The following is a 22,317-nucleotide window of genomic DNA, read 5'->3' as shown; positions in this document are numbered from 1 at the left end:
CACACTTCAAAGCACACACTGGTTCAAAGTTGTCCACACAGCTTCCCACTGCAATTCACCCAGAGTGAAATTCATCCCCCTGCCTGAACAAAGCTTAAGCAATCAGCCTGTGTGATGACAACTCCAAGAGTATGAAATTTACCACCACTCCCATCTTTAGGCAGTGTATAGAGCTAAAGAGCAGACCCTTCACCATCGCTATTCCAGTCAATGGAAGAGCAGCCATTGCTCTCCACTCTCCTCTATGTAATGTTTGGCCCACTGGATATGTGTAGTCATGGATCCCCTAGCCTGCCTCCAAAGGCCCCTCCACTATACTGGCCTAGTCAGAGTTAGTCTGGAGTAGGTGGATGCACAGCATCCAATTCCCTGTGCAGCTGCTTTACCCACATCTCCGCTGCCTGGCTTATAGGTGACCTGATGAGGGAAATTAATTTGTGCCTTTTTGGTTCTTTATGAAGCATAAAGAAGGGCCAGAAGAGCTTTTTCCTGCTTGTTTCCAGACTGGAAATTCAGGTCTGCCCTTCCCTGATTTTCCTTGAAGACTCTATGGATGAGTGGAGAACTAACAGGTTTATGACAAGATCAGAGATACCAAAGCAAAACATGAGTAAGAGGGAAAGTGATAATTATTCAGACTGTTTAAAACTCTGTATTTTGTCTAGTTTTGGTAACACCTATTTAACTCAAGCCTCCTGTGAGCAGATGGAAGAAATGCTGTCTTTGTTAGAACACTAATATGCCTGTCCCTACAATCAAGGGCTGAGAAAGGTCTGAATCCACATTTCTGGATTCCCCAACTAAGACTTCCAGCAAAACCAAGGGAAGATTAGACTTGGCATTTTTGTTAATTTTTAAGATAAGAAACAAGCATTACCAAAAAACTTTTAAAAACCCAATCCCCTTTCCCAAGCTTTTTAGTGGTGTTTACATAATAAAGGAGCAAAAAAGGGCAAACCTCCAATATTTTTCCCACTCAGCAGATCACTTGGTGGGTACAGGCATTTCACAGGACTGAATTTAATACTCAACACCTTCAACCCTCCTGCTATTTTAGTCATGGGTCTCTCTCATGACAGCAGACTGCTAAATGTAGCAAAGCGAGGAGGTCAAGTCCACCAAACTCACTGGAAACTGACAGAGATCAGATTTAAAGCCAAATTAAGGCCAGATGTCCAGAGAAATTTCCAGAAGTAGCATTGAATTAAGGAAACTTGTCACCTAACCTTAGCTGAAAAAAATAACTTTGTTTTGTCTATTGGAGTAGGTATGAACATTTACCACACCCATGACTGATACTATATCACACTATTTCCATTCTACCAGATACTGCAACATCACAATATATCTGGGAGCTTATAGTATAATTCGAGTCAACACACTGGAGACATACAGAAGAAAAAAATATTGAAGTGAGAAATGAAGATGCACGGGGAGAAATATTCTTTAGTCAAGGAAAATATTTTCAGAACGAATGTTACTCACTAATAAGAAATAATGCAAATATTTGAAATAATTGTTTATAGCACTTCATTTTAAATAAGTGCTGGTTAATTTGTCAACATGTGCTATTTCTTGGGTACAGGAAAGAGAAGGTGACAGATTAGAGTTGGAGTCAAGGGCAACCATTCAGTCTTTGATTAATCTGAGCTGCCTACCCACATTTACTTTCACAAGCAGAATTAAAATCATCGAAGAAGTTATAATGCTAGATCTCACAGCCTGTAGTGGAAATAATGTGGCCTGACATTTGTAGGGTTAAAGCAGCAAGGTTGAGGGAAGCATTTAGTCACTAAGAGTCCTCTGGTCATTTGCAAAGATACCGCAGTTCTGTTCTGTCTGAGTGGAAACAGTTAAATAACTCAGAGCTATTACATCCTGTCAGTTGCTTGGAGGGACCGCATACTGTGACAGCTGCAAGCTTTACATCCTCTTGCAAACTGACATTTTACACACATACCAAGTGCATCAGAGTGTTCAGCTTGTTCTCTCTATTAGACTAGGAAGCATTACTGTTGTTTAAGAGCAATTAAACAGGCAACATTTTCTCTGCAGAGAGGCCTGCCAATCCCCCCTCATTTGCCTTTCTGGTTATTGGAAAAGTTTATCTTTTCATTTTGTCTCAATAGATTCACTTACATTTGCAAAGTGCTTTCAGATCAACCGGTGCAAAGCACTGTACAAAAGTTGGGTATTATTATCTTTTTATTTATTACTTTATTACTAATGGTACTGAATGATATATGGCATCTTATCTTTCATTGTTGTGGTTGGATTTTTTTAAATTGGAGCACAGTTAGAGAAACAACATATTTGATAAACCCGTTCTCATTCACACAAGGAGCACACAAGCACGGGAAGTTGGATAGGCTCTCCAGAAATTACTTTGAAATTTACATTTAATTCTGATTCCATCTAAAAAATTCTGAAGCTTCATCAAGATAAGCAGGTCTGATAAAAACCCAAAATGGGAGTTGATTTATCCATACATTTATGGCTGTCCATAGATGTTTCTTCCATCTGCCTGGTGCAAGACAGATATATTCTAACAGGATGGAGTTTTGGAAAAGATGAGCATAGCCTATAATGCTCCAACCATGAGCCTGCATGAGTCTGGATTAACCAGACACTTCACTCCTCTGGAAAACTCTGCTGATGGTTCATTGGTGTACCTGTAGTACAGGTAAAGCACTTATTATGCTAGCGCCATTGTGTCTCAGTGAGTTCTTCTGTCAGCCTTGAACCTAAGTCCTTCTGTCTCCAGCTATGATCTAGTCTCCTCTGCCACTTCATTTCCCTGCATTTGTCTGTGAACAAAGGTGAATTCTAAGAATGCCTGTGGCTGGGAGGCAGTTTGGTCTAGTGGACAGATCACTGGCATAAGAGTCAAGCAGCCTGGGCTCTAACTAAAGAGGGTTGGGAAATTTCCAGTGAATTTTTTTTTTTAAATCAGAAAATGCCTATTCATTGAAACATATTGATTTTGACAAAATTTTCTCAGGTCCAGGACGGACTTCCTGATCAAAATCACAGAGAGAGACCGATTCCAGAATGGTCAGGGTACTTATCTGAGACATGGGAGAGGCAGATTCAATTTCCTTCTCTGTATTAGGCAGACTCAAACTGGGATCCTCTCCCTGCCAGGGGAGTGTCCTAACCATCAGGCTATAGAGTCAATCTCGCTGACCCACTGAATATTTAGCTATTTATATATGTGAAAAAGTGCCAACAAGAAAGATGGCAAAAGAGAGCGAGAGACTAACTCTAAAAGCCAGAGAGATTAGGGCACTTGCCTGGGATGTGGATGTCCCTGTCCTGAAGCAGGCACAGCAGGGACTTGAACCTGGATATCCTATATTCCAGGTGAGTGCCCTAATCACCAGGCGAGCTGTGGTCTCGCTCCCATTTTCATAAAAGTTTGTTCTGATGTGGAATGAAAACAAAGGTCAAACCTCAACACTTTTCCAAAACTGCATGCTTGTTTTCCAGACAGTCCAGATTCTAATACCATCGCTTCCACTAACTTGTTCACTTCCCCTCTCTCTGCCTGTTCCACCTTCCACTGTCTGTCTACCTTGTCTATTTAGACTAAGTTCTTCAGGGCATGGACTGTCTCTTAATGTGTTTGAACCTAACATAGGGGACCCTGATCTCAGTTAGGGACTCTAGACGAGGTAAGAATTATAGGAATACTAATACTGGGAGTAGTCTCTTAAGGGAAAGGATGTCATGGATAGCCATCTTACATGGCTTCCCAGCAAACCTCTGAGAAACTTTTCCAGCTATGTGATAAATTCATTGGTTCTCAATCTTCTTGAATTAGTTTGGATCTAAGAGTTTCTTAGGATTAATACAAACATGAAAAGTAGCATTGCCAGGTAGCATCCAGGCCATCCTGATCTCAAGTTACATCAGGTGATGATCTAATCACGGCACCTGAGGTAAATATACCTAGATCCTCCCAATTCAATCCACATCCAACCCAATTAATGACCCATTTTACAACCAAGTAAATGGAACTGTATCAGGGATTAATTAAACTGTGTGAGTACTGATGATTTTAACACCTAGTGTACTACAGTTATGCCTGGATTTCCTTCTATATCCTGAATAATGCTGCATGCAAAGAGCCTATCTTACTCTGCATTTTGATGAAGAGTTTGCTCAAGAGGGTTAGTTAGCCTTAGAAAAGGCAAAAAAAAAAAGTTTAATTAATATATCTGCAAACTTTTTTGTACTCAAGAGACTTGGAGAAACTGTCCAACTAACACTGGCACTAAAGTCCATCCCAAAGATGTTCTATGAAGAACCACTATGGCTGACAGATGATTACAAAGGCAAAATGTGAGGGGTGAAACAACAGCAAACCCTGCATATTGATATGAGTGGCATTCTTTTAGGTCAGTCATTTCCGCTTGTCGGCCCATTGGCCTCTGAAATATGTTCATTCCTCCCTCCCTCTCTCTTTTTTTTTTTTTTTAAAGTCTTTTGAATTCCTTCCACTCCTTCAGAAGTCACTTCCAATTTACACTTCTCAAAAGTCTTAGATGGTTTGGGGCGAGTAGTCTCATACCTCAGCCAGTGAGGAAAATCTAGCTCAAAAATCTATCAAGATAAATTATCAACGGATATAATCAATAAGAAGAGAATACACTTGCTGCAATCCAACTGAAGTAAATGTAATAAACATTTAAAAGATTATACAGCAAAAATAGCAAAGAAAATATATAATTTTAAGACTTGTACTTTGAAAGAAACCAATAAGACTTCCAAAGCTTCCTGTGGAAATTTACAAAACGTGTATTTATTGTCTCCTCTGAATTGCCTGATACTTAACACCCAACACAGTTAAAATTTATGAAAATCAAAGCAAGGCATTGTTTATAGCATGAAAGGCTCTGTACGTTTCCAAAGGTTTTAATTGTTTATATATCCTTTCTTCAACAATTCAATTTATAGAATGGGAATATTTACTGGGAAAAAAATCCAGCTTTTTAAAAAAGAAACACAGAAATAATATTCTGTTAAAATGCATCCCAAAAGCACAGACATGGCTATCCTGGAGCTGGCTCCAATGTGGGTAAGCAAGACAGAGGAAATCAGAAAGAACCTCTGACTTAGGTCTTGCCTACACTAAAAAATAAGTTGACATGTTATATTGATTTACAGCCACTGCTATAATTACAGCAGTGGCTGACGTCCATACTGCTCTCCTTGGGTCGGTACAGTGCGTCCTCACCAGAAGCACTTTCACCAATCTAAGTGGCAGCGTGGGGAGCTGAGTTTTGTCAACAAAAGTCCGCTTTTGTTGACAAAATTCTCTAGTGTAGAGCAGGCCTTACATAAGTACATAAGGGCTGATCACAGTTGTATTGCTTGTGCACCTGAGTGTGAGGACTGCTTCTGTGTAGCATTGTTACAAGCAGCAGTCACCCCAAAACTGGAAAGGAGGAGGCAAGACCACGGTCTGTATTCCCCTCCTTACCCTGGAAAGAAACATATGCCACAGCGTCTATAAGAATTTCTGCAACGACACTTCCTAAAAACACTGGGAGGCATTGCACACAACTGGGATACAATGCCTCCGTGAGACGCAATGGCTCCTGGGCACTCATTGCAGGGCTCTGGCTTAATGCCACAATTTAGCCCTAAATTTGTGCACCAATTAAAAAAAAAAAAAAAAAAAAAAGCCTGTTCCAACTCATTTTCAAGATTATAACTCTCTGTATTAAGAGCGAATATAAAACAGAAATTATTTATTCCGATACATTTAGCCACAAGACGACCCATCACTAGCAGGTTAACACAGTGCCTGCACTGTTCTTTGATAAGATCTCTGAACATTACTGTATGCCCATTTTATTTCACTAAGCCACAAGTCATCCCTTGATAACCACTAAACTCAGTGGTCCTTACCTTTTAGTTGGTTAGAAGGCTACACATTTAAATTGGTGGTTGCCCAGCATTTTTTTGTTAATGCATACTTTTTGTGCAACCATGCTTTGTTTAAGCCTCTTTCAGGATTTTATTCTTTATTATTCCATATAGCAAACTAGAAGTTCAGTCATTATCTTTTTAAATACATAATTTTTTTTCTGCCAGCACTGAAATAGACATGCAATAAAACAAATTAAAGTAAAAACGTGGGTAATAATACAAATGCATTGTTCCATTTGATCCTTCATTTTAGATGCAAAATATTCTGAAGCTCATTTCAGTTGAACTTGCATACCTGTGTGTAAAGTTTTGCCTGAAACTAGAGATGAACACTTTTGGGCCTGATCCAGAGTCTTTCTACTGACTTCATAGTAATAAGGTGATATGCTGCATGCTTAGTTTTTCTGCATTCTATTCCCATTCCTCTCCTTTAATCTGTAAACACTCAACTCTGACTAGTCCTGACCGTCATTCTGGCCAAAATGCATCTCTACTCATACCTTGTCAGTGCTTTTTGTATTGGCCAAAGGGATCTCTACAAAGCAAATTACTAGTTATGATGTGTATTCATGGTATCTATGTCTATCTAAGATGGCTATCTTTTTAGTACCACTACCCCTGTGATGGATGTAATGTTAGAACTTGAGCTAGCATTTGTCATTATGTTGCCGTGACAACTGATGGCGATTCTCTTTTAAGTTCATGTAGTAGAGGCATATGGTTTTGGGTCTTGAGTCATATCTGTCACTACCACTCATGCCCCTCAAACAGTTTCGCTGACAACTGCAATGTACAACACAGGAAAAATATCTTATCAAGCTATGTATGTATCCCACTTATGGTTAACTTACCATATCATTATGTTCTCAAGATCTCTTTCCTTTACCTCAGTAACCCATGTGGTATTTCTGAAGCGTATATAAATATAGTATGCGAGAGACTGCTATACCATCTCGCTAGCTTGTGATTTAGCAAAATATTCCAATACAACGAGAGTGGAAACAAAAGTATAGTGAACTATATACTTACTTCCAGGACAGTCCATTGTTCTACAACAATAGCATCATAGCCCTGTATAGTTTTACTGTCTTCCACGGAAAGATCTTCAAAGATGAACACTCCATCTGTCATGCTCTGCATAGAATCTGCTAAAACAAGAGATTTCTGTGAGCTGCATGGTACACACCTTACACACAGCAAGATATTTTACTTTGTTAATGATCAAAATCAGAGCTTTTCCCCAGCATGTTCATAAAAACAGACAAAGGCAGAGACCCCAAACAGTACAGCTCAGCCAAAGTGAATGAGACTAATTCATCTAGTAGTTTTAAAGAATACCCTGGATTCTGTAAGAGCAAGTTTCATGATCACTTATGCGTTCGTGTGTTTATTTTAAAAAACACAGCTACTTCAGTTTGAGCATGCAAAGTGACGTAAGCCTACATTAGGCCCACAGGACTGCTCACATGCTTAAAGTTATACACATGCTTGCATGCTCTTCTGGATGAAGGCCATATGACATATTTATTGCCAAATTTTCACAGGCCTCCTTATTTATGTTTACAATATTAATGAATACATTCACTTGTCCATACAAGTCAAATAATCCCATATGCACTTGCAAGTGCCATTACCTGATCGACATGCACAAAGTAACTATAAGCACATGCAAATTAAGGATTATATGTGAGCAAAGATGTGCTCGCATTCACAGCTACTGCACCAATTATGAAAGCACTTTGGTCATTAGGGCCAGTGTCTCCCTCTTCTCAATCATACATATACCACATGTTTAGCCTTTCTTTTGGTTTTCATAGATCATTAGTAAGTTATTTTAGCAGCATGTTCTCACAGGTCTTAGCCATGTACTCATAAGCAGAAGTCACTAACCAATTCCTTTCTTTATTGTTTTGCAGTATATGCTCCATTATGGAGCTATTTTGCAAGATACACAATTGAGAAGCAATTGAGTTACTGTTCCATATAAAATAAATATTTTAAATTATAAAACAATCAACATAGATTTAAAAAACCATCACAAATGATTACTCTGTTTGTGATATAATGTACTGTGAATTATTTTTACATTTAAAAAAAACAACATGTTTTCAGTCTGCCTGCCTTAAAATAGCTCCTAAATAATACATTTATTTTGGAGGACTGATTTGCTCATATTCTCCACCCGCAAAAAGCATGACATTTAATAGCATGGTTTCTTTCCATTTCTAATGAAATTATTTTCTGCACATTGCCATTATTTGTTATTTTGCAATGGAACCAGATATGTTCAATCAATAGATCACACAGAGCTGCTACAATATTACCATTTGTCTAATGAAAATCACACATATCCAAGGAAAAACAAACCTAGTGATGGATTCTCCTTAGAAGAGTGACTCTAAGGGCATGTTTTGTTCCATAAACCTGTTATGAAAAGGTTATAGTTGCTGTCATTTTTGCTACTGGAAATATTGTAGATAAACCATAAAAATTGGAACTAGAAAAGATTTTTTCAGTCTGAGCCAATGCCTATATTTATTGTTTAGTGCCTGATGAAGGCTTCTATCATTTTCTTTAGTTGGGATCTTTATTCATCTACATTTATCTGGAGGGAACAGAAGCTATCCACACAGCATTTATTTGACAATTACACTTACATGAGTGCACAGATGACAAACCAACTGGACAAAGGCAGTGGAGAGAGTTCCCGTAAAACTTCCTTTTACAGGTCAATGATAAAATGATAAAATGGCTGCTTTTTGCCATTGGCTCACAAAGCAGGTGATGCAGAGCCGCGCCATTTAGTAGGAGAGCCAGAAGGGACAGTATCTGAGCCCCAGAACGCCCAAACATGCAGGGAGCACCCATTGCTACTCCACCAAAATATTTGCTTGTCCATACAAGTCTGCTTTGCTCTGGCCCCACCTCCTCCCCACACTCTATTTGGAATGTCTTGAACACAGGAGGTGCTAGGAAGATAGCACTGCTGCCTTCAAGGGAGACTACAAGGAAAAGATCTGCCTGTACACAGAAGTATGCCCCCACAACACTGAGCAAATATTAGGAAAATCTCATTTTATTGCCCCTCCCTGGTACTGGGAGCAGAAGTTTGTCTATTCTATCTGGGCCAAGCGGCACAACATCTTTGCATAAAGCACCCTTTTTTGGGAGGGGACCACAGGTGAAGAGTTACACTAATTGAAATTCGAAAAAGCACCAATTGAAAATAATATCAGAGGCAACAAAGCAGCATCAAAAGAGAGCCACTAGCCAGATCACCAAATTGCAAAGGAACCAAAGAACAAAAACTCAGGAAGGGGACTAACTGAGGCTGAATAAATACACTAAGAGATAAATAAAACCATGTAAAATAAATGGAAAAAATAAAAATGGAATGCAGAGCAATAAAGCTCCAAAATCCTGGGACACTGATTTATATCACTTCTCCAACCTTAGAAATGGATTTTCCACATCTGTGACTCAGTTTGATAAGTTTGGCATGGAAAAGATCTACATGTTAATGCTATATATGTTATATGTGTTTTTGATTGAAGTTTTTGACAGATACAAGTTTGTGAAACCAGAGAGACAGAATAACTTCTTCTTTTATAAGGAACAGATCTTGGCACCCCGCAACTGTTAGGATGCCCAACATGCAATCCTAGCGGTGGGGATAGCCAAGAAATAAAGTGTTGTAGATGCACTAACAATACACTGGTCTAAATCATACAAGAGAAAGATTATATGTGGGAGATGCTTTGTGCAGGTTATGTGTACTCTATACCAAAATCCAATAAAATACATTTTCATATCCTTGCCTAAGTGTAGCCTTCACCAACAAACCTAGCCGCTACTTGAGGGTTCAAAACAAGCCAGCACACACATCTGATCCCACTCTTAAATCACGTGTGCTTCATTCCACTGCACAGTAATCTCCTCGTCCACTATTTACAACATTCACATACGCAAATAAAGAGTATGCACGGTTTTGAAAATTAGTCTATCGTTGGCTGAGCTTGCCAGGCCTCAGCCTGATGGCAGTTTCTTGTTTGTCTATAATGAGATAACTTCTGAAGCCCACCTCTGAACAACTCCAGAATTTCAGGGAATGTTCTAGGTATCAACGGGCAGAACCCAATTGATTTGGGGGAAAATCTGAAAACTGGAAGGGGGAAATGAGGGACACACAAAGCCCCTGGCATCTGTTTAGCAGAGCCACATCACTCTGTAATTATCTATAGATCAAAAAAACAGTTGATAACACCCATCAAAACCTTCTAGCATAGCAATATCCCTACCTCATCTCTTCCCATCTTCTCAATAGAGTTTAACATATTGATTTCTCTCCCAGACAGAAAGAAAAATAATAATGGTGGGAAGGGAATTCTAGGGGGAAAGGAGGGCACACAGAACCCCTGGCATGGGGGAGAAGAGGTGCCCTGGTATGTGGTGGAAGGAAGACATAGGTAATCATAGGGTCCCACACAGAGCATGGGACATGGGTAAAGAATGGGGGACCCTGGGTTGGCGGAGAAGAATGTACTGGGTACAGAGCCCTTGCCTTGGGGGAGAGGGGAATGGGGGGGACACAATGCTGCTGGTCTGAGGGGAAGGGATGGAAGGAGTTGCAGGGAGTCCCTAATATAAAGGGGAATGGGAAGAAGGCACACAGGGAGCTTGTACTCAGAGGAAATGGAGGGATACAAGGAGCCCCTGGTGTGTACTATAAGCTCCACCTACTGAAGCTACTAAAGGTATGTCTATGTTTCGAGCTGGAGTTGTAAATTCCAGCTTGAGGCGATATACCCACACCAGCTCTGACTGAGCTAGCGCACTAAAAATAGGATGCAGCCAAGGTGGCATGGGCAGCAGGAGGGGCTGGACACCCCAACTACATACCCAGCATCTTGGACAGATATGTGCTCAGGTTGGCTAGCCCCTCCTGCTGCTTGCACTGCCACAGCCACACTCTATTGTTAGCACATGAGCTTGATCAGCGCTAATGTGGGCATCTCTCCTCGCACTGGAATTTATATCTCGAGCTCGGCACTGTAGATATACCTGCGTGTGCAACACTCTAGTCAATGTGCAAGCACGTGTGTTCTGGCACCAAACCATCATGTCTCAAGTCTTGAAAAACAGCCATCCAAAATTCTACAGGCCACACAAGACAATCTTTTACCATTCCCTGCTGTAGTCTGCAGTAGTTACACCATCTACCATGCCCGCAATTTAACTTTTACCTGATTCCTGTGTGTTTTTCTCATCTTTCAATAACCTCTTGATTAGTGTGATTAACCTCTTGGAAGTCAGTGTATGACATTCATCCAGTTAGTTCTCAAATACTAAGTTAGCAAGCCCTGTGCAGCAATCAAGCAGTGGGCCATTTCCATTAGCAACGGTTCATTGAGCCATATAGCTGGTTATGCCATTAAAACAAACGCTTTTTCCATTTTGTCCAGTTCATGGTGTCATTTTCCTCTCCACGCTCCTAGCTCACGCAATTTCATTCTTTCTCAGAGTGAAGGCTCAGAACATAAAGGCTAAACCATCCTCCTTCACCAGCAAATGATCCATTATCGCTGCAATTTTTATTAAGGTAAATATTCTCTCCCGCTGTGCACAAAAAGCTATTTTCACTTGGATGTATAAATATTTGATGCAGCTCTGTTGGCAAAATGCTGCTGTAAATGTTCTTGCTTGTGATTTACAGGAAGGGTATGGAAAAAGATTTCTTATTTTATCGTGACAGCTATACTAGTGGGCAACAATTTCCCCACTGCTTTCTTTGAACTATTAAGCCACCTCATCTATGAAGCTAACTTTTATTTTGTTATTGTTCTTACTGAGTGAAAGATACTGGCATAAACTCTACTTGGCATGTGTAGGACGGGCTTCTGCCCGGTCCAGTCCTGGCGGCTCTCCCACGGGCCCAGGCTCAGAGGAAGGCCACTGCACCTTCCTACAACACAGGGGAATGTTAGTCTCTCAGTCTTTCGCCCCGGCCCTCAGGCAGGGCGGGCGAGCAAGGAGTCTTTCGCCCCGGCCCCCAGGCAGGGCGGGCGAGCAAGGAGTCTTTCGCCCCGGCCCCCAGGCAGGGCGGGCGAGCAAGGAGTCTTTCGCCCCGGCCCCCAGGCAGGGCGGGCGAGCAAGGAGTCTTTCGCCCCGGCCCCCAGGCAGGGTGGGCGAGCAAGGAGTCTTTCGCCCCGGCCCCCAGGCAGGGCGGGCGAGCAAGGAGCAGTGGCTCGAGTTTAGCGGGCGGCAGAGGCTATTTCCCTTTTGGGGATTGGCAAGGATCGGGGGGAGGGGAGGGGGACGCAGGCCCACCCAACTCCACTGCGTCCCAGCCCAGGGCCCTAGCAGTGGCACGGGTGTTGCCACTCAGTCGGCGGGGCTCCTGCCGCAACACGCCGACGGGGCGTTACCCCTCGTACAGCCACGCCTCTGGCTGTCCCTGGGCTCCTTCCTCCCCTGGTTCCCCGGTACCTATGTCCGTCGGTTCCTCGGGGTCGTCGGGGTACACCGCACAGGGTAGTCCAGTCAGTCCTTCCGCATCCACGGGGGGCAGACTGGGAAGCTCCTCAGCGAGGGGCAGCTCCTCCAGATCTCAGGGTTGTGGGTACGGTTCTGCCTCCGGCAACTCCTCCAGGTCGGAGCCCGCCTCCTGGGATTGGGCGTCTGGCAGCTCCTCCAGGTCCGAGCCAGCTTCTGGGCGGAACTCCCAGCCCTCTGGTTCAGGTGGCTCGTCCCAGCCGCTGCGGGCCTGAGGCTGGGTCCAGCGCCTCGGGCCTGGAGACCTCGGCCAGTCCAGAGGGCCCGGAGGCCCAACCCAGGCCTTAGAGGTGGGTCGCCGGGGCCGCAAGGCCGGGAGGGGGTTACCTGTGGCAGTAGTCTGGCGAGGTTCAGCCCCTTTCCGCAGCCGGGCGAGGCAGCGCGTCTGTCTCCGCCGGCAGCCTTCTTTCTTCTGGGCTGTAGGGCCTGATTTTTATAGCTGCCGCCCTCCCTAAGGCTCCGCCCCCCTGCTGCCGGGTTGGCCGCCCGGCAGGACCTATCGGGGCCCAGCTGTCTGGTTGCCGGGCAGACTGGGCTGCCGGCCAGTCTAGAGTCTGATTGGGTGCCTGCGGCCCTTCCACGGGCCCAGGCTCAGAGGAAGGCCACTGCGCCTTCCTACAGCATGTGATCTGTTTGTTGGCCTTTGGTTGATCTCTCTGTCTCTCTCACCCAAACACACACACATGCGCACACATGCACACACTAATTCAGTATAAGTAACAAAAATCCTAGCTTCATTAGCTGATAATATAAGAAGATAATAGGCCAAATGCATCCCTAAGCCAACTCCATGGATGTCAGTACAGTTACACCAGGAATGATTATAGTCCATTGTGACCAGTAATGTCCGAAACATTTTGATTTTCCAAGCAATTCTTCCATTTTGTTTTTGTTTGTTTTTTAAACGTGGCTTTTTTTAAAAAGTCCAAAAGTTGGAAAATTCAAAGATAAGATAACAAGCAAATGTAGGACAATCAAGAATTTAGAAGACTGTAAATCAACAAAAAACCTAAATAACATTAAATCTGGAAATACCCAGCTAAAAGTATCAAACATCAACCTTAACTCTGACCCCACTTGCCTTCATCTATCATCTTCTTACTGGTGGAAGAATTGCACTAGCTGTCACATGAAAGTCTTCGTATATTATATATGAAACACAGTAGTATGGTCTTTTGTTCTCCAATGATACAACCTGCAGCTACTCTTCCAACCTTCCTCAGGTACAGGAGGATTTCAAGCCCATCTTAAAAAGGGCATTTAGAATATGGAGGGTCCATAATTCATTAGTTCTGGATAAACATAGAAAAGTTGACTTCTGACCTGCATTTGGAATATGAGGTTTCTGACCAATATTGGGAGAGTAAATGGGTAGAGTCAAGTGCTGTCATCACATGGTGAAGCAAGGCACTCTAAGTGTTGTTGTCTTTTACCTTTCCCATGAAGATAGTAAAAGGGCAGGCCTCTAGCTGCTATTTAGTGGATTTAGCCACAGTTTACATAGTGAGGGTCTATGGCCCATAACTGAAAGTTAGACAAGGACAGTGATCAAGGATAAAGGGCAGCTAAAGATGGTTTTGGCATAATACTGACTCTTTCTAAGGCTAGTAACATTTAGGTTGAGTCAACAACAATGTTCTAAATTCATTATTTTCATACTTTTTTTCTTGATTTTCAATTTTTTTCTTTCACAATTATAAAATTCTAATAATATTGTAAATTAATGGTCTATTTACAATCTTTATTCTAGCTTAACTCTGGATCGGGCCATTTCTACACAATTCTAAACTAACTGTACTACTCTGTTTATTTAGGAAATAAACATTTTAGATTCACCCTCCAATCTCTCTTTTTCTCTGTGTCTAGGCATTTTCTAAGCACTCCTCAACATGGTATCTGAGTACATGAACCTCCCCCAGCAGAGCACTATTATGTAAAAGCATTTTTAATGTTTAAATAACAGAAAAATACTTTTCATATGCTGTCTTTAAGGCATTGAACAGTACCTTGATGAGGGGCCAAGAATAAATACTTGTATTAAAAAGCAGACATAATTGGGCATATCAGGCCCACTGACTCATACTTTATAAATTGCAATTTATATATACACAAAATAAAGACCATTTGTTTCTAAGCAAGTTAACTAGCAGTTACAGGACTTGCCAGGAAGCTCTGAGAAAGCATTCCATCACGTGAACTTTGAACCTTCCCTTTGTTGCTATTTGCTGCAGAATGAAAAATTAGGATTGACTGTTAATTTCCCAATTCAATTTGAACAGGATAAATTAATTTTCTTGTCTTATCATTGGCCAAGCGACCTCTGCTAGCAGCAAAACAGAAAGAGAACTTTCTAGCTGCAGTCCTCTTTTCACTTTTTGCCATAATCCTTGTGTCCCCAAATCAGAGCTCCAATGAGTTACCAAGTATCTGTTGAGAAGTGGCTAAGCAAACTCAATGAACTCAGTAGAATGCAAAGGCGCTCAGCTTTCACAGGATTGGGCCCTTACTTTTCTAGTTATGAGAGGACTACCACATTCTTCCAAGAAAGTTAGTAGGTTATCTCTGGACACTTTTTTTTTTTTTTGCCCTAATATTTTCCCTCCCTTTTCCTTCCCAACTTTCCTCGGTCCTAAACACTTAAGTCAATATTGTCCCTCTCTTAACAGGGCTGAGGGCTAAACTTTAAGTGAAGCATCGTGGCCAAATAGATTCTAGGTACTGGTTATGAAACCAAGACAGCAGGGTTCAAAGCCTGACTATGATGCTTCATTTTCAGAACAAAAAGCAATACCCATTTCTTTGATCTACTCTTCTCAATAAAATATCAAAAAACCAAACAAATTAACCACCTCACTTCTCCATCACACACTCCAGATTGGAGAAGATAAAGTAAAAGAGAGCTTTATATGTACATTTTGTAATTCTGTGATGTATTCAGGTGATGAGTGGTGCATAACAACCTAAACAGACTGATTAGATAATGCATAAACAGAATCAGTGGTGTCTTCGCAGTGACCTATGGTCAGAGCCAGAAGAAGTCGTACAGCAGGGCAGTTTATAGGAAATGACTCCCTTAGTTTATTTCATCGGCTTTAAAATGTTGAGGTGCTACTATTTCACAAGCTGCTGTAGGGGTGAAGTCTACAAGTAATCTGCACGTATGGCATGTGATTCCAGAATATCGTTAAAAAAACAAACTATTCTGTTTCATGTTTCAAAACTGACTCATGTAAATAAGCTGATGTGATCTGTGTTCGCATACTTCTGTGATTGCAGAAGCATCTCTACAATATACATAAAATATAATGCATGATCTCAGGTTCTCATTCAATCACCAAAGTATTTCTACTTGGCTATTTCCATCATTGAAATAGGTTGATCAAAAACAAAATCTGTTTGGGCTTATCCTAAAAACACCTACTGAATGTCTTCTTTTCAAATACAGTAAAGCCCCTTACAAGGGAAAAGAAAAAGTAACAGGGTAGTGCTTTCAGTAAATTCCATACCATTTACCATTCCAAGGCTGAAGATGGCGTTCACCAGCAAGCCTCCCTTCCTGAAGTGATCTGTCATGTGCTCCAGCCAATTTGCTTCTAAACTATTGACAGTCTGCCCATTCCTGGAGATCTTCATAGGAATCATCACAGTGTAGTACTGGCTGCATCTTTGTTGGGTCTTTGGCTTGTTGAAGATAGCAAATAACTCCACTGCTAAAAAAAAAAAAGTTTTATATGATAATACTATAACAAACATATTGTGATATTATAATTAATGTTTCCTCTTATAACTATTGTAATCTCCTCTCCCCCCTCTTGTCTGCTTGCCTTTCTATCGTAATCCTTCAGAGCAGGATTATCTCCTTTACATTTTTGTACAATGCCCAGCACAACGGGTCCCAAATCCTGACTAGGGCCTTATCCTAATATAAATATTTATTAGTAGTAATATGGAACTCCCTCTCAGAGGGACAGTCTACCAGCATAAATAAATAACATACTAGAAACAAATGAGCTCTACTTGTAGAATTCATCATTGTAGAATTAATATATTATTAGCAAATTCACCCAAACTGTATATTTGTTTGCCTCTGTGTAAGCTACACAAAGAAGATAGCTCAAATCTGAGATCTCTCTGCAAATTTAGGGCAAGTTACATTTCCAATGATGTAACCTTCAACTAAAGAAGTAAATTACTTATTTTGGTGTTATGTGGGCTGCACACAGAAATGGCAAGTAGGAGAGCCAAGTTCAGGAATGCACAGAATAATTTGGGAAAAGGTCAGAGTAAACCTTTGCCTCCCTCCAGCGATACTCGTGTTTCTAAATTGTTCTAACCTATGTCTTATATGTAATTGCAGATGAAGATATTGAGCACCCCATGCAGAAGTAAACAGATTAAATAGGAAGTCTGCCAAGAATTTTTTTCTAGTGGTGCAAAATAGCACATTTAAAGTACAGAATCCAACTAGAGGATAATATAACTGACATAGGAAAATAGTTTATGATGAACCACCCTCCACTAACAAATACATGAGAATAAGAAAATGGAAATGACCAAGTGTAATGAGTTTATAAGAATGAACATTTACCATGAAGAACTACCCCTTCCTACTTACTGCTATCTTACCCTGTCCTAACTGGAGATCTGTAACTGAGCAGTGAAATTGACAACTATGACAGCCCCAGATTTCACCAGTTACCCTCTTTTCCTTTCTCTCTCTCTCACCCCCCTTTCCTGTCTCTCTTACATCCCTTCCTCCTCTCAAATCGATGGCAAAAAATTTGGCGCAGTGCTTTATATTTCCCAGCATTGGCATGCCGCTCAAAACCTCCTAGCTTTGGCCAACATCACCTCTAGGCCAGGTACGTACTTGAGTTGCACACCCCTGGTGTAAAAGTGGTAACCCTACCCACACTAGATCTGACACCTGTCATATCATGACCTGATATACTCAGCCCTTCTTCCAACATATGGCTCACATTAATCTGTAAATATAAAATCCTGTGGAAAATTGAGTGTTGGGGTACTTATTAAATTTTTCAGAAGTTAGAGGGTACTTGCTACTTAAAAGGTTGAGAAACACTGTTCTACTGCTCCTATGATTTCATAAAGACTTATGCTTAAATGATCATGAAGCATGTAGCCAAGTTGAAAAATGGGTTAAAAGGTTTTCTTATTCATACTGGGCAGCTTTTCCTTGTTGCAATGCTACAATCACTCTTCCAAGATGCTGTGAACAAAACAAGGGCAGTTTAAAACTTGCTTAGCCATATCAACAGTCACCATAGTACTTACTTCCAGTGAGTGGTTCTGCACACAATGCTGATGTATCACTTTGTGCTACCCCTTCTTGCTTGTCTATTGCTTCTCCGAGTCTTGGTGAAACACTTGGGCTCCCTCCTTGAAACTGCTCTCCATTCTCCTCTGCAGAATTTAAGCCCAGTTGCTCAGTAACTTTTTCTTCTCCTCTTAGATCCTCACTGGGCTTTAGACTTTGGTCAGCATTTTCCTCACTTGAGGCTGGTGCACTGCATCCATTAGTACCATTTGCTTTCTCACTATCCAATGAAGCATGATCCTCAGGAGAGTCTGATGCTTTTTTGACATCTTCTGGTTGTGCAGAGTTGTTACCAGTGGATGCCACCGTGGTGCTGGCCTGGGAGTTTACTTTGAAACTGTAATGAGGTACAATTCCAACAAACTTCAAGCTTTGACTTGCTGCATCTTGAATCTACAAATCAAAGAAGACTATGTTTTAATTTGAAAGTTGTCTTATAGGAATAGGTAAGTTCTGAAAATAGCACCCTTCAGGGGAACTAGTATGTAATTTTACTATTTTATCTGCTACTATAGGAAATTCTTATAATTACCTTTACATAAAATGTTAAATTCTAGAGAAACAGAATGACACAGGTTCCTTCAACTATTTGTGAAATGTGAAAATCAAAAAAGAAAGAAGAAGGTCTTTGCAATGGCATGCACATTGGATTTCTTCATTGGGAATGAATACCTGTGTCTGAAAGGCTTTATTTATGACACATTACCAGATTACCCAAGTTTTATAGTGCCAACTTAATGATATTTGGAGTTGAACAAGGCTGCATATTCTGCTACATAACAGAATGTTGTATACTCTGCTTACTCAATGGGTATGTAAGAGAAAGTTACACAAATTCCTTGTGCTACGCATACATCTTTGCTAGCTCATTTTAAATTGAGGAACAAATGACGAACTTTCACATGATGAGAGTATGATGGTTACGAGAGTACAATAAGTTATTGTAGTATTATTTTAGTATTTAAATTATTGCTGGAGATACAGATACATTTGGAGCAAAAAAAAATCTCTGGATGGATGATAAAAAGAAGCATAATGAATAATCAAATTTAAGATTTATTTATAACTCTTAAAACTTTATATAAAGGTGAATGATGGGAAAGTGTAGGAATGAAATTACAAGACTGCAAGAATAATAATGAGACTATACAAGTAAGAACAAATATGTTTCAATGGAGGAGGAAGTAACAGATGGAAGGTCCAAGAGAGAGCAGCAAATGGCTTTTGAAATTCTCCTCTCAGCTACACCGGCACAGTCCTACTGACTCAAACCCCCATTGACTTCAGCAGGCTTGCGTCAGAGAAGAATGAGGAGCATAAACTGGACTTTTAAACTGCCATGGAGAGAGGTGTCTGGCTGCTGATTCATACATCAGAATCGCCATTGGGAGAAGAAAGACACTAATGGTTTTGTGCTGTAGCTCTGTGCATACTCTTAGTTATTTTGATTTAAGCAAAATCCCAAATTACAACAAAAAAAAAAGGCCTCAAAATAAAGGAGTTCTTCATCTTCACACTAATACTGTGTTTTCAAGATGAATAATCCAGCAGAATCAGAGTATCCTGGTTATTCTGTACATTTCTGATTAATATGAACCTAAATAAAAGCAGTTCAGGTTTTACAATTTCAAGTGAAAGAATGAATTCTCCATCATACCTTTCACATTAGCTCCATAGCACTGGGAAGTGAGGTGGGTGGGGGAAGACGTTAGAGATATGAACAATTTTATTTAACATTTTAAAAAAAAAGAGGAAGCTCATTTCTGCATTTTTCCCCCTCCCTCAAAATTTTTTATGAATCATCTATTTCCTGACAATCACACTACTGTGCTGAATATATACACAACCTACAGGTGACAAATGATTAACACACAGAACTTCCTCTTTCAAACCATTGGGTTTTTTCATGTTTAATGAACTCTTAAAGAGTGTGATGATAGGAACTGAAGCATGGTTCCCCAGGAAACAGCGTGACAGTCAGCAGGATGTGTTTGCAGATGTCTAGCCTGATGGACATGAGCTGCTGACTGGAGTGCAGCTCATTGCTAAAATGGGATAATTACCACTATGCAATCTCCTCTCAATTAATGGGAAAATAAAAATGCTATTACAGTGGCCTATTTAATAGAAGAAAGCCTGACAGCATTACAGGTCTCCATAAAAAAAACTGAAGCATTTTATTTGTATTGGGCTAGAAGAAAGTCAGTCTGTAATTGGCTTGCGCAGTTAATCTAAGTGCATGCAGATGATATGATCCACTGATAATAGATCTAATGTGTCCGACTCCCTGTTGCAATTTTACAAATACTTTTAATACACTCATTATTAGCAAGTGTTACAAAATCTCTTCATCTTCCAGTGCTAATATAAACTGCATTTGTATAGTAGGATGCCAGCTCAGCTAATTATAGTAATTTAACTAGTAGGCAGCTGCCAGAGTTTGAGCACAGTACAGGTATCATAATTTACTGGTCTTGGAACACTGGTTGTCACCCATATCAGGCTAACACACACTATGTACTGAATTACAGCAGCATTCACAGGTACTGTAGCAACGTTTTAAGATCTCAGGTGTCTGTTCTTAGAAATATCTGTTCTTGGAAAATGGCTCTTGTTTCAGAAGGAACAGAGGGGAACTGAGGATAATTGACATTCTCCTCATGATCAAGATAGGTCTGTAACCATATTTTGAGACTGAAAAAAATCCATATAGAATTTATTTCAAGAAACTTTACAAATAAATTAATCAGCAATAAAGCAATAACCAGGACAGAGTGTCTTGTTTTAAATCCCATTGTACATGGTCTCAATAAAATCAATGGGGCAAAGCTTCTAATTAATTTAAATAAGGCAGAGATAGTGAAAATGTTACACTAGCAGTGCAGTGAAAGGTATAATGCAGCAAAATGATACATCTGTTGATGTAACAATGCTTCCTCCCCACTATCCAAAAAACACATAGGAGCTGACCCTTGGCACAAATTAAAGAATCAACTCCTAACATTTTATATTTCCAAAATGAGGCTGTTTTTATTTATAATTTGATTTGATTTTTAGAATCCTACCTAGAGCCCTAAGAAATGTAAATTTTGTTGCCTAAATGGGCTAATCAACTTAAGCCCTCTGCGTGGTGTTTTACAACCTCTTTGCCATGATTGGACCGACGCATTTTCAAACAGCTAGTATTTATTGAAATCTCTTATATTTTGAAAAGTTATTACTGAATTTACTCAGTAATTATTTTTCAAATGTAAGTATCTCAAACTTATATATACATAAGACCATTGAGATTTACCATGCTTACCCTTATTTTAAGTTTCAATTATCCCGAGCGTCATTGCTTAAATTTTAAAGTATTTTTTAAAATCAGAACATTTATGATGAGTTCAAGCAACTTGCAACATAGAATCTGTTTCATTTTATTTGTTGTTATTGTTGTTTTTAAAAGTAGACAATCACCAACACCCCCAACACCCACTTCTTTCAAAGCTGAAAACATGAATGCCAAATTTCAGCCTGAATGACTGAATAGCAGTTGAAAGTATCGTAAAACCAAGCTTTGTAAGAAATATATTGACAGCACGTTCTCAAATAGGATGGAGCTGGTGTGAGTGCTAATATAAAATAATCCGAAGTTCGATGTTTTGGATTGATGACAGGAATAAGCAAGCATTGGGGGAAAGCCTGGAACGTGTGCTGCTAACTGAAGTGCGTGTAACTTGTGCAGAACACCTGCTAAACTTTTTGTAGGTCATTTGGACAAATTACTTCATGAGTGTAAATAGCCTGGTTGTAGATGTAAAAGTAGCATTCATAACTGCTTCTGTAAGGTACAAGCTTCTCTTGCAAGCTGAAGGCAAACCTTCAGCATTGCCACCCAGCGAGTTATCATAAAAGGTGGCACAGGATTTCTTGGTTTTTTTCTACCATGAAAATTACTTGGATGGCTACATCTCTTTAAAAAGAAAAGAAAGTGCTGCATGGACTAGAGCTGCAACTTTTCTTCACAAGAAGTCACATGTAACAGTGAAAGGGTAGCCAGTATGCACCTGCTTTATATTTAAGTATGAGGCAGATCACATGAAAACTCACTGTGTGTATGATGAGAGAGTGTACTTACTAGAAGTCATAGAAGATGCTTATAAGACCAAAACTGTGGGGAAAAAAAATCTTCACAACACCATGACAGGTTGTGCCCAGAAGCTGTGTGACTACATGGAACAGAATGGTTGTAAACCAGCTGCAAAATTCTTTGAAGCAATGCAGATTTTTTTTAACCCTTCAAGGCATCATACACTTGTATTCACAGAAAATCAAATCTGTTCCAACATACCAACCTTTGGAGAAGATATCCAAGCAAATGCATAATTAAGAATCAATGTGAGAAAGATACATGGAGTGAAGCTAGACTGAATGAAAAGAACACTATTTCATTTTGGCAGGCTAGTGCTGAAAGTATTCCAGATTGGACAAATATTACAGTGGGTTGT

General features: G+C 40.4%; 1 protein-coding gene across 7 annotated transcripts in view; it reads right to left on the bottom strand.

Annotated features, from left to right (window-relative positions):
* RFTN1 (raftlin, lipid raft linker 1) overlaps positions 1–22,317 on the bottom strand; it is a 110,863-nt gene that overhangs the window by 21,399 nt on the left and 67,147 nt on the right. For 5 of the 7 annotated variants that reach the window (XM_067561953.1, XM_067561958.1, XM_067561956.1 and 2 more), the window contains 3 exons: positions 17,785–18,220; positions 15,996–16,199; positions 6,967–7,085 (listed from right to left, as the gene is read on the bottom strand). In XM_067561953.1, the coding sequence (XP_067418054.1) occupies positions 6,967–7,085; positions 15,996–16,199; positions 17,785–18,220 (759 nt within the window). The remainder of the gene's footprint in view (positions 1–6,966; positions 7,086–15,995; positions 16,200–17,784; positions 18,221–22,317) is intronic. The other 2 variants (XM_067561954.1, XM_067561955.1) reach the window with 2 other exon arrangements.

Source organism: Emydura macquarii, unplaced genomic scaffold (assembly GCF_026122565.2).
Source record: "Emydura macquarii macquarii isolate MOO-44397 ecotype Brisbane River unplaced genomic scaffold, CSIRO-AGI_Emac_v2 contig_2422, whole genome shotgun sequence".
NCBI classification, from domain to species: Eukaryota; Metazoa; Chordata; order Testudines; family Chelidae; genus Emydura; species Emydura macquarii.
Note: the sequence above shows the minus strand (reverse complement) of the source record. Positions and strands in the feature narration are given on the sequence as shown.